Source organism: Mauremys mutica, chromosome 2 (genome assembly GCF_020497125.1).
Source record: "Mauremys mutica isolate MM-2020 ecotype Southern chromosome 2, ASM2049712v1, whole genome shotgun sequence".
In the NCBI taxonomy this organism is placed as follows: Eukaryota; Metazoa; Chordata; order Testudines; family Geoemydidae; genus Mauremys; species Mauremys mutica.
Genome location: NC_059073.1, coordinates 102,064,523 through 102,076,002, shown reverse-complemented (window position 1 = coordinate 102,076,002; position 11,480 = coordinate 102,064,523). Strand labels below are relative to the sequence as shown.

Here is an 11,480-nt window from a genome sequence, read left to right as displayed (position 1 = left end):
GAACTCCTTAATTTTCATGCGTCACTGCTGCGGGTTCCTGTTGTAGCCTCTGACCATCATGCCCTTAGAGATTTTTTTCAGATATTTTGGCATTTCTTCTTTTGGAATGGAGTTCGGATAGCACGGATTCATCTCCCTAAACAGTAGTCAGATCCATTACCTCTTGTTCGGTCCATGCTGGAGCTCTTTTACGATTCTGGGACTGCATGGTCACCTGTGGTGATCAGCTCGCCATGCTGGGCAAACAGGAAATGAAATTCAAAAGTTTCCAGGGTTTTTCTCGTCTACCTGGCCAGTGCATCTGAGTTGAGAGTGCTGTCGAGAGCGGTCACAATGGAGCACTCTGGGATAGCTCCTGGAGGCCAATATCATCAAATTGCGTTCACACTACCCCAAATTCGACCCGGCGATGTTGATTTCAGCGTTAATCCCCTCGTTGGGGAGGAGTACAGAAATTGACTTTAAGAGCCCTTTTAAGTCGACAAAAATGGCTTCATTGCGTGGACAGGTGCATGGTTAAATCGATTTAACACTGCTAAATTCGACCTAAACTCGTAGTGTAGACCAGGGCTCAGAGGCATAGTGGAGGCAAGAGATCCAGAAGGGGGAGCAGGGGAGACTACCTATGCCAAAGCCCTGGGAATACATTCTAGTAGTCAGAAAAAGCGAACTTTTCACTTCCTGCATCACTGCTTATGACATTTCAGCTGCTCAGAGTGAAAGAATGACAGCAGGGGCAAATGTGTGAGAGACAATTGTCAGGATGCTTAATATTAAACAAGGCTTAAAGTCAATGGCCCGTCTAAAAAAAATGAAATACCAAAACTTCACTGAACTTGTTATGCAGCAGTAACGTTGTACAGTTAACATTACGAAGTCTGGATGTGTAAATTGTAACTGGATACAATTCTATTAAATTGTTATTAATTTCTTTGGTATTTTTTTTTGAAAGTGTTATTTGCTGAAATATTTGGGACAAGCTCTCTTCTTTCCATTTGGCTTGATTCATTCAGCAATGACAGAATCCAGTGTGTTTGATATCGGAAGCCATCTCCATGAAATTTGTCACAAAAGATAGATTGTGGCATTACTGAATTAACTGTACAGGAAAAGAATGGGAAAGAGAAATCTGAGCAAACAGAAGCTTTACTGGTATTTACCAATGGAAGTGTGGGAAACAAAGGGTAATAATATGTGACAGTTAAACAAGATTTCCCATAATAATTGCTAACAGACCCGCTGCCATCCATTTCTTCCCCATTTCTAATGAAGGTAAACGCCAAACATCGAATACGGGAATCTCCAAAATTAATATCTAGTCCCGTATTGCATATAACATTCACATTCTGTGACATTTATAAAATTGAGGTTTGCCAAGTTCAACCAGTTGCATGATTGCTAAAATAAGGAAGGAGGGAATAGCATAGGTGGGGGCAAGAGAAAGGTGAAGCAAGCGACCTCTGTGTTTTATTTTAAACCCTCAGTCCAATGTGCTTGGAGAACACAAGTCCAGGCATGTCTGGTGGGCATTGCTGAATTACAAGGCAAGGTTGAGCAATTCCCCTAGTGTGGCCTTATGCAGCTGAGTCATTGAACCAGGGATTGGCAACCTTTGGCCCTTGGTCCATGAGGATAAGCACCCTGGCGGGCCTGGGCTATTTGTTTACCTGCCATGTCTGCAGGTTCGGCCAATCGCAGCTCCCAATGGTCGCGATTCGCCGTCCCAGGCCAATGGGGGTGGCGGGAAGTGGTGTGTGCCGAGGGATGTGCTGGCCGCCGCTTCCCGCTGCTCCCATTGTCTTAGGGCGGCAAACCACGGCCAGTGAGAGCTGCGATCGGCCAAACCCGCGGACACGTCAAAGGTTGCTGATCCCTGCATTGAACTGTAGCTCCCTTGCAATCAAGTCCTTTGTCCTATATGTCTGACTTGCTCAGAAATTTGTACCTTCCTCATTCTATTGAGGCTTCTTAGAAGCTGCTAAATTTTGTTGCCTTTCATCCTAATTCATCTTCTCGGGCCACGCAACAGTGTGATGCATATTCATAGCTGCATCTGCAATAAAGTTTCCTTCTATTGCTGATATCTTCTCATTTTATCTCACTATCAAACACAGTGGCTGCACATAAATAAACATGTATTTTCTACATTTTGTATGTCATTCTTTATTGAAGTGCTGTTGTGAAATATAAATAAAAGAAAAATTTTGAAATGTTGGAAGACAATATTAGGGGTTTGTGTAGAAATACTATCCATTATTAAATTCATTGTATAACCATTCTTTCCTGTCTCATGCCTTTTTGCCAAAAAGGATGACAGTATTTTAAAATTTGGTTCACTTCAAATCCTATTATACTTCCATTATAAATACACTGATAGTGACCAACTCTCTACTGTCCCCAGTTACACCTGTGCAACCCCAGTGCCTTCAATGAGATTCCATGGATGTAAGTAAGGGTAAGATTGTGAAATTGTAGATGGTATGCTGCATCACTCGGCGTTCATTTGTACACTGACTGCGTATCATTCAGCACTCTTCAAGAAGTGTCACAGAACCAAGATACTATCTATTATCTTCAATTACAATGGTTCTTCTAGGGTAGGCCTCAACGTCCACAAATATGTAACGGTACTCATATCTTCTGCTTTCAGGATTCTGTAATAAGGAAAAATAGGCAAGGGTTATTTTTTCCCTTCAGTAGTTTAAGCATTAGGTGATGCTTGTTTACTGTATAACTCATTGAGACAATTTTACCTCTTTCACTTCCACATGGACTGTCCCTTGCTTTCCCCGTTCTGAGCCCTCAATGTAGAACTTCAAGCGCATGTATTTCAACCCATTTTTTACATACTCAATCTGACTAAGAAAAAGGAACAAGGAAACATGTTACACATTCTGTGTATTGCAGTTTGAGAAACCATGAACATGGCAGGCACAATTATGTGAAATGTAACATCTGTACTGACAGCAATTTTGTCTCAATGTATGATCTTACCTACATCTCAATGCCAGATTGTATTTGTATAGACAGAAGGTCTTAACTCTCACTTGTTAGACGTAAGATAGTTTAAGGAAAAGGTGCTAGACTGCACTTTAAAAAAAAAACTGTGGCCTTCTTGCTATTTTAATGAATTGTATTTGAGTTAACACTCTTACCTAGAGAAGTTGCTTAGCTATGTTGGGAGGGAATGTAGTCCAGTGCTTTCAAGAGACACTGGCATGATCTTTTAGACAGCAAAGTTGTTTAACCTAGAACCATTTTAGGTATCTGAGGAACTACTGTGTAGGTCCCATTTTCAGAAAAAATTCTGTCGATTCTAGCCATACACGTGCATTCAATATCAGTCGTCCGTTGGGAGTTAAAATCAAGAGCAAGAATGCTGAAGTAGATATGTTACTCTACTATTAAAGATTGGAAAACAAAACAAATTAATGCTTATGTATAATGGTTGCTGACTGGTTTTATTCATCTTCAGGAAGCCGGTACATGGTTGGAAAAGAAAAAACAAAACACAAAAGCCAGTGGTTTTATTGGCTCTGAAGTTTAACTTTGATAGACTTGGTGGCTGACTAAAGATTACTTGCTTGTAGATGTCTAATCTTAAAAGTTTCATTTTGCTGGACTCTTACTACTCAATAGCCAACCAGGAGTGTGGAGTAAGTCAAAACGTTTTGTCAGGCATGGCTGCACTACATAGCTAGTTCCTCCTGCTTGGAGCTACTTCTCTTGAGGTCATAGCATCTTGCAATGGGATCTAATTAGTTACCTTTATGCTAATGAAGGAGCTCCCCATTCTGGTAACTTGGAGTTCAGAAAGTCCAGAGATCCAAAAATACACCCAGTGAGCAGGCCCATAGGTATTCTGAGACACGTGAGATCATGGGTCAGGCCACAGACTTGACTGCCACCTTCCTCAAAGTCCTGACTCAAAAATAACTGTAAAAAATGCACAGCTAGCAAAAAGTTGGAACTGAAATCATAGGAACCAATTACCTCTTCATTCAGGTATGGCCCGAGAAGGACAGTTCCTGTTTTTATGGACAGATGCTTAAAACTTCCCTTTTACATTTTAATATTCAGCAGATCAACTGTGAGCAGCATTTTTGACACACAATCTGGTAAAAAAAATAATCTTTAACTGGGAGAAAAATTCTTTTCCTTTAAAAAAAAACAACACACCTCTCAATTTTGGGGTTGAGTTTTTCTATGCAGGCCCATCAATCTGCCTCACACTAAATCCATTTTGGTAAACTGAAGCCCAAAGGCCCAAGTGGGGATTGAGATCTAATCGTGTTGGGCACTGTACTAAGCCATAAGAAGTCCATGCCCCCAAAGGGCTTCTAATTTAATTTAAGAAGAGCTAGAGCAAGCCAATATGACAAATAGGAGAGAAGTGGGAATGTAATAAATTCTCACACTTTCAGAGGACTACATCCATTTCAAAGGTGTTGTGTGAGATCAAAACGATTAGTGTATAATATATGCGTAGTGTCAAATGTAAGGAACTATATGACTGAAAAGTGGTCAGTGTTGGATATAAACAGACATTCTGCTGTATCATATTAAAGCAGTGGATTCTCAAACTTTTGTACTGGTGATCTCTTTCACATAGCAAGCCACTGAGGGCGACCCCCCCTTATAAATTAAAAACACTTTTAAATATATTTAACACCATTATAAATGATGAATGCAAAGTGGGGTGTGGTGTGGGGGCTGACAGCTTGTGACCCCCCATGTAGTAACCTCACGACCCCCTGAAAGGTCCCAACCCCCAGTATTAAAAGCTTTTACAAAGAATGTTCATTTTAGTATTCTACCACTAAGGTGTTTCTTTAGTTTCCTGCCAGTCTTACAACAGAAGGAATTAGACCAATTGGAATGTGCATCTTTACATTTAGGACAAGGAAAATAAACCTGTCCTTGACTGACCTTTTTTTAAAAAAGATCCTTTTCCAGCCTTCTCTCTTCCTTTAAAAATAAAATGCTCTTTTAGGTGGCAGTTCAGGAAACAGGGTCTAGCTACTCTTTAAACAAAATAGACCCCACCATAATACTTTTCTATCTATACAAATAATTCTGCAGGTTAAATGATCAGCATAACTATAAATAGAAGATGAAAAATATTGCCTCTGTGTTTGCAATCCTAATAACTCAAATTCTGTGCCCTCAGAAAGATGAACTTGGAAAAAATCTTCCACCTAAAATTGTTCTCAAATGTTCTTTAACCCTAGCAAACACTTGTTACCTATGTGCCATGTAAGTAGCCCTGCAAAAAAGGTTGCTCAGTTCCTTTTATAAATGACAGATCAAATATATCCTATGCAGCTAAATTAGTCTAGATGTAACCTTGGCCAAGAGCGTCTTTGCAGAAATTGGTGTTTGTACAGAACAAATGCAAACAAGTACCTGACAAGCTGTCGTCTTCCTCGTCGTGTTGGCTCACCATAACCTTTAATGGGTTCTCCAAAAACACCTATTACCTAAGAAAGAGAACAGAGATGAGGTATAGCATGTCTAAAGGGTTACATTCAAACAGATACTCCAGTGTCATCCCACCTCCTCAGAAATCATTTTCATTTCACCAAATGTTTCTAGTATACTACTGATAGTGACAACCCAAGAATTTAGGAAACAAACTAGAAGAGAGCAGCCGATTCATATCAAATAATATTTCTATATTTCAATGGATTTCTTTATAAACTAGATTATTCAATTATCCTTAAAATCCTGTAAAGACCTGCATTATGAGCATCTATCTTAGCTGACACAATTCTAACTTTTCCTTGTACTGTATGTATATTATTGACTTTAGTCTTCCCAGGTTTACTATATAAAGAAAGAAAAAGCAAAATGTACTCCCATCTCATCACAGACATTGTCTTGGTGTATTTCAAAGTTGTAGTTTAAAAAGTAATCTGATAACCTAATAAACAGGAATGATTCCTTTTATTAAAAACTAGAAACAAAAGGTTTTGTCATTTCTATAAATCTGGTTCCAAAGCACAGCAAACAATCAGCCAGGTTTTCAAACTTAGTTTAGTCAGATCAGAGAGGAAGCATGATTTTTGCGGTATGGCACCAGAATGAGGCTATTTTTATAAGCCTAGTTTCAAAGTATAGATCTCTATTTTTATCTCATATTTTTTATATTTCTAGATGAATCCCACTGACACCTTAGTAATCTTGTCTGGAGGCTATTACACACATTTATGGCTTTATCTGAAAATGTGATTTTTAAGGTCTAGTTCTGAGTTTATTTTTATTTATATCTAGCTAACCTACACAACCGAATGGTCTTATTACTGTTAACTTCATCCTTCCCTCTCTTCTACTATTTGTTAAAGTCACTTTGTTTCAAATTACATTAAGATTTTTGGCTGAGGGGGGCCTTGTCTTCCTATAGATTTGTATAGCACCTAGCACAATGGTGTTCTGATCTTAATGAGACTCTTGTTTAGTACCACAGTATAAATAAGAAGAATATATCATTCAGTGAAGAAAGCAGTCAGAAACTACATGGTGTATTTTAGTGGGCACCAATTCCCACTGTATTGAGTGGAATTATGTGTGTGAATAAGTCAACTGGAATTTTCTTTGGAGCTTAATGGTACATGCTCTTTGAATGGAAGATCTAAAAAAGGCAGCAATTAATAAGAAATCCTTTTGTTCAACTATGAAACTGTAATTTAGGTTTGAAAAACAACCTCTGGGTGAGATCTGCATTTCTCCAAGGCATCGCCATAGATCTTACTGGGACTGGAGGAAGAGAATAGTTCTTTAAAAATCACATAGAACAAACCACCTGAAATAGAAGGAAACAAAAGCAAATATAATGAGAACTAATCTAATCTGATTAACAATAAATAAAGAATATTTATAGGGCATATAGCTTTTTATATAACCTGTAACACCAATCCCAACGAGCACCACTATTAAGTAGGTAAAATCCCTTCCAGCTTCTTTCACTGTAATAGAGAGAAAAAATATACTAGTTAAAATGTCAGTTAATAAGATTAGAATAAGTATCATATAAATAATTTTCTTCTCTTCTACGTGCTAGTCTAAGATTCAATTAGCATTTTGGTTAGTAGGTCTCATAGTGATAAGGGGGGGAAGTTAGCTTTTAGTCCATTCCTTCTGTTATTTCTCAGCAGTAAAATTAAGAGACTATGAAAAGTTTTTGTCAGTTCCAGCAGAATTTTTTATTAAACCTTTCAACTAGTTTAAACCCAGAACAATCTGTGCTATTGCTCTCAAGTTGACATACAAAGTCATTTTCTTTTAAATTTTAGTAATACATTTTCAGCTGCAAAGTATTCAAGTTACAATATAACATTCATTTATAGCAATTTTTAAACAAAAGTATGGGGGAATGAGTCAACACTACTGACAAAGACTGTGAATGAGGAATTACCAAGTATGTGAACAATAAAAAGCAAGGATGCCACAAAAGCATATACTTTATTTAGTCAATTGTAATTTATTTATAATATTTCATCATGTAGAAGAGTAAGAAGTTGTTATGAGACCTCATTACAACCTCTGCTATAAAGTCTTTCTTGAGAAGTGGGAAGAGATCACCAATTTGTGTGGATTATAAGGTGTGCTTTTTAGCGAAGTTCCAAATTAGGGGGGAAACTTAATAACCTCTTTTCCTCCCACTTTTCACAGCTGAGAAGGTTTTATCCAAAGAAAAGGCCTTTCACTTTCTGAGGCTGTGTAACAATCACTTCTTGCTCAAAGGAATGAATGGGAGGAACTAGGGGTCATATTACATAATTACAAACATAATGAATAGAAGATAACTAAATTACAATAATTCTAAGAAAAGCCCTCTCATCCTACTCTACCTCTAAGCAAAGTATTCCACTAGTAGTGGAACTAAACAGAAAAAACTGCTAGAGCCTTTAGGGAACTAAATTGCTTACTGTAACAAAAGCTACATATTGTAACTGCTTGACAGACGCTCAAAGCATTCAAGATCAATTAAGACATTACATTCTGATATTCACTTATGTCTATCAATGAAAGTGGAACCTCCTTGGCCTCAGAGAAATAAAATTACATGGTTTAGCATTGTCTTTATTCTATTGAAGGTTTAAGCAAAGAATTATGAATGCCCAAGGCAGTTCCCGGGGATTAATACCTAGTTGAGACACCTCAAACTTGGGATCTCCAAACATGGACCACATCAAAGTCTCCTATGGGCCATCTTCCTTCCCATTTGGAACAACATGGACTGCCTCCCCTTCCATTGGTGATCAAATGACAACGTCGATGGCAACTACAGTATATTAATTATGTACATGGAAATGCATTGTTAGGAAAGCGTTCACTATTTTTAAGATGTACCAGTTGTAAAGAAGGAGCCAATACCATGTGATCAGCCAACTCTACTGGCAACCAGCAAATGGACCACTGTTTGGAAACTGCTCTCTTACATCATTAAACCAGGCCAGTCTTAATCTTCAGGAAATGACATGGAGATAGAATTTATATGGGCACTTATAGACAATGAATTCCAACAGTGATAAGAGTTTGAGTCACCTCTATATTCCATTCAGGTTTTTTCTGTTTGAACTGATGGATGATGTTCAATCTAAGACCATCGTTGTGGCCATATGGAAGAAATCCACAAAAGTGAGTTACAATTTCCATATTAAATAGGGATTGATGAAACTGATATCAAATATCAATCTAATATACAGATATGGAAATTATTAGATACAAAGCCCTTCCTTCCCACCCAAACTAAAAGAAAAAATATTTTGTTATGATGTCAATAAGAAAATTTGATGTGTGCGTTGGAGGAAGAAAATGATTTTAGAAGAGTTAATTAACAGTCTATTTGAATTTGTATTAGCCTTCAACCGAAGTGTTGCTGCAATTTTTTTCCAGGGGCTCTGAACCAGGTATCTTCCCTGTTTCCCCATCTATGAGCCCATCTGACTTGGGTGGCACTTTGCAGAAGCAGAGGTTTATCCCTGAGAGTCTTTGTGTGGACTCTCTGCTTGGAAAATGTACCTTTACTTCATCTCTTGGCTTCCTGTTCCATGGGGAAGTGGGGGCAGCAGGGCTGGGGTGATACAAAAAGCTGATGGCAGGCAGGCAAAAGGATGGGAATGTAGTGGTAAACCTATGTGTTAGGATATAGATATTCAGGCCTGACTGCAAAGGCCTATACTTTAAGAATTTAGGTGTATTCTTATCACTTAGCTAGTTATAGAGGTATAAAAGAAAGAATCAAAATCACTCTGTAATGGCCTTCTCTTACTGTGACAGGCTAAGGCCTTCAGCTAAAATGTAGTTAGGCAGCCATAAGCTGGGAAGTGTATGGTCACATCCTCACATTCCAAACTAGTCACACTGAAATAAGGTGCTATTAGGAATACAATCCTGTCCTGATATTCCTATCACCTCCAGAGAAAGGGAAGAGCCTAGAAGATGTAAAAGGAAACTTAGTTTGATCGCATCCTTTCTGGCAAGAACTCACTTATCAATAGACACAGCTGGAAAACCCTTATGTCTGCATAAATGTAGTTGTGAAATCCTCACTTCTGTATTGTTTTGTATGTTTATTTGCATGGTTTCTGTCTGGTTCTGTGATTGTTTCTGTCTACTGCATAATTAATTTTGTTGGGTGTAAACCAATGAAGGTGGTGGAATATAATTAGTTAAATAACCATGTTACAATATGTTAGGATTGGTTAGTTAAATTTCAATAAAATGATTGGTTAAGGTACAGCTAAGCAAAACTCAAGTTTTACTATATAGTCTGCAGTCAATCAGGAAGGTGCGGGGGGCGGGGGGGGGGGAATGGGAACAGGGATGTCTTGCTAATGGGGGAAATGGGAACAGGAACAGGGCCACAGGCAAGGCTCTGTGGTGTCAGAGCTGGGAAGGGGGACACTAAGGAAGGAAACTGGAATCATGCTTGCTGGAAGTTCACCCCAATAAACATCAAATTACCCAAAGTCCAAAGGCGCAAACATTGTTGCTCTCTGTTCATGCGAGAAGGACCAGGGAAGAGAGAGGGTGAAGGAATAAGCCCCCTAAAACTATGCATGTCCAGGGGAGTGTTCAGCCATAACTGAGGAGATAGATGGAGAGGCACCGTGTATTACTTAAGAGGATCCTACAAAATATATTAGGCTTACTCCAATTAGTCTAAATATTAGAGGCCTGCCACTTAGCTGTTTAGTATGCATTAGAAAGTGTGTGATGGCATACAAAATACAATCTAAATTTGCACAACTGGAGCGGTACTGTCCAGTTTGTCAAGCATTTACAACAGGAAAGCTTTCCAAAAACAAAAGTCCCTAACATCATAAAGCTAACATCATTAAAGTTGAACTTGAATTAGCAACATGTGAACTTTATTTTTTCCTCTAATGTAGACATGTATTCAGAGTCCTCCCCACGCCCTCAAACACTTGATGCATCAGATTCTTCCCTCATATATACAAATACCACTCCCAATAAAGTCAAGAAGAGCTCAGTTAATTCCTCAGTTCTGGATGCCTAAAATCTCAATTGCAAGGCTGCAGCTAGTTCCTGCAGCAACAATCTCTAAAAACAATACATGTTGCTCCTAATTAATACTGGCCATAGGCCCACTTACCTTTCTGAGCAGCCGACACGGGTGCTCCTCCTTTTTTACTTCTTTGTACAGACGCTTGTTTACTTTCATTCCCAGCTCTCAGCGGCCCTTCCTGGGTCCAGATATTTTGTTTAGCAACTTGGAAAAACATACGAGGGCGCAACACAGATTCTCTGTGGGCAAATTCCTGCCCCCACCTAAAACACCGCCAAGTCCTTAGGAACACCTTCCCATGGGGTGCAAACAACCACTTTCCTGGCGAGCCTTGTAACTTCTCCCTGCACTGAATAACTCGCATAAACGAAGCAGCAAACATGATGAGGCAAAACAAGTCTTAATATGTTACCAACAAACTAAGATCTAGATTAGCTGAACGAAAGCGTCCCTTGATTGCTGCATAGATCTATCCTATGTTAGTCTGCACCTAAGCAACACATGCACAGTGTGTGCACGGAAGGTGCAGCCCTTATAATGAATTTAACAGAATTAAAGCAATCTCTGACTTTGAGTTTTGCTTTTACCTTGTCGATTTACTTTAATTGAGAAACCTACATTACCCTTTGCTCGCTGACATTTGCAACTTCCTCGCCATTGCGTTTGCAAAGTTCCCTGGGAAAAAAATACCAGGAAGCTCTGGGAATTGTAGTTCACAGAATTTCTCTTCACGTCCACAGTTAATAGTAGCTTAAAGGGAAAATGACTACAACTACCGCAATGCAAAGCGCCACCTCCTGCTGTTGAGATCAAATTACACCCAGACACGAAGCTACAGTAATTTCAATCCGCTAGTTCTGGTACAGATAGCACATAACGAAGTGGTAGGGGAGGCTGGACTTTTTTTGACCTCCTTTACCTTGTAATTAAAAATAGCGTGTGTTTT

The 11,480-nt window shown here is 38.9% G+C and overlaps 1 protein-coding gene across 1 annotated transcript; it reads right to left on the bottom strand.

The window, feature by feature from the left end:
- Positions 1-2,152: 2,152 nt before the first annotated feature.
- Positions 2,153-11,254, bottom strand: LOC123363168 (mitochondrial import inner membrane translocase subunit Tim21-like). Its single transcript, XM_045004057.1, has 6 exons — positions 10,622-11,254; positions 6,903-6,965; positions 6,705-6,802; positions 5,407-5,480; positions 2,754-2,859; positions 2,153-2,654 (listed from the first exon to the last, which is right to left on the bottom strand). Exons 1-6 carry the CDS (start codon positions 10,914-10,916, stop codon positions 2,562-2,564), a joined length of 729 nt encoding a protein of 242 aa, XP_044859992.1. The 5' UTR covers positions 10,917-11,254; the 3' UTR covers positions 2,153-2,561.
- Positions 11,255-11,480: the final 226 nt, after the last annotated feature.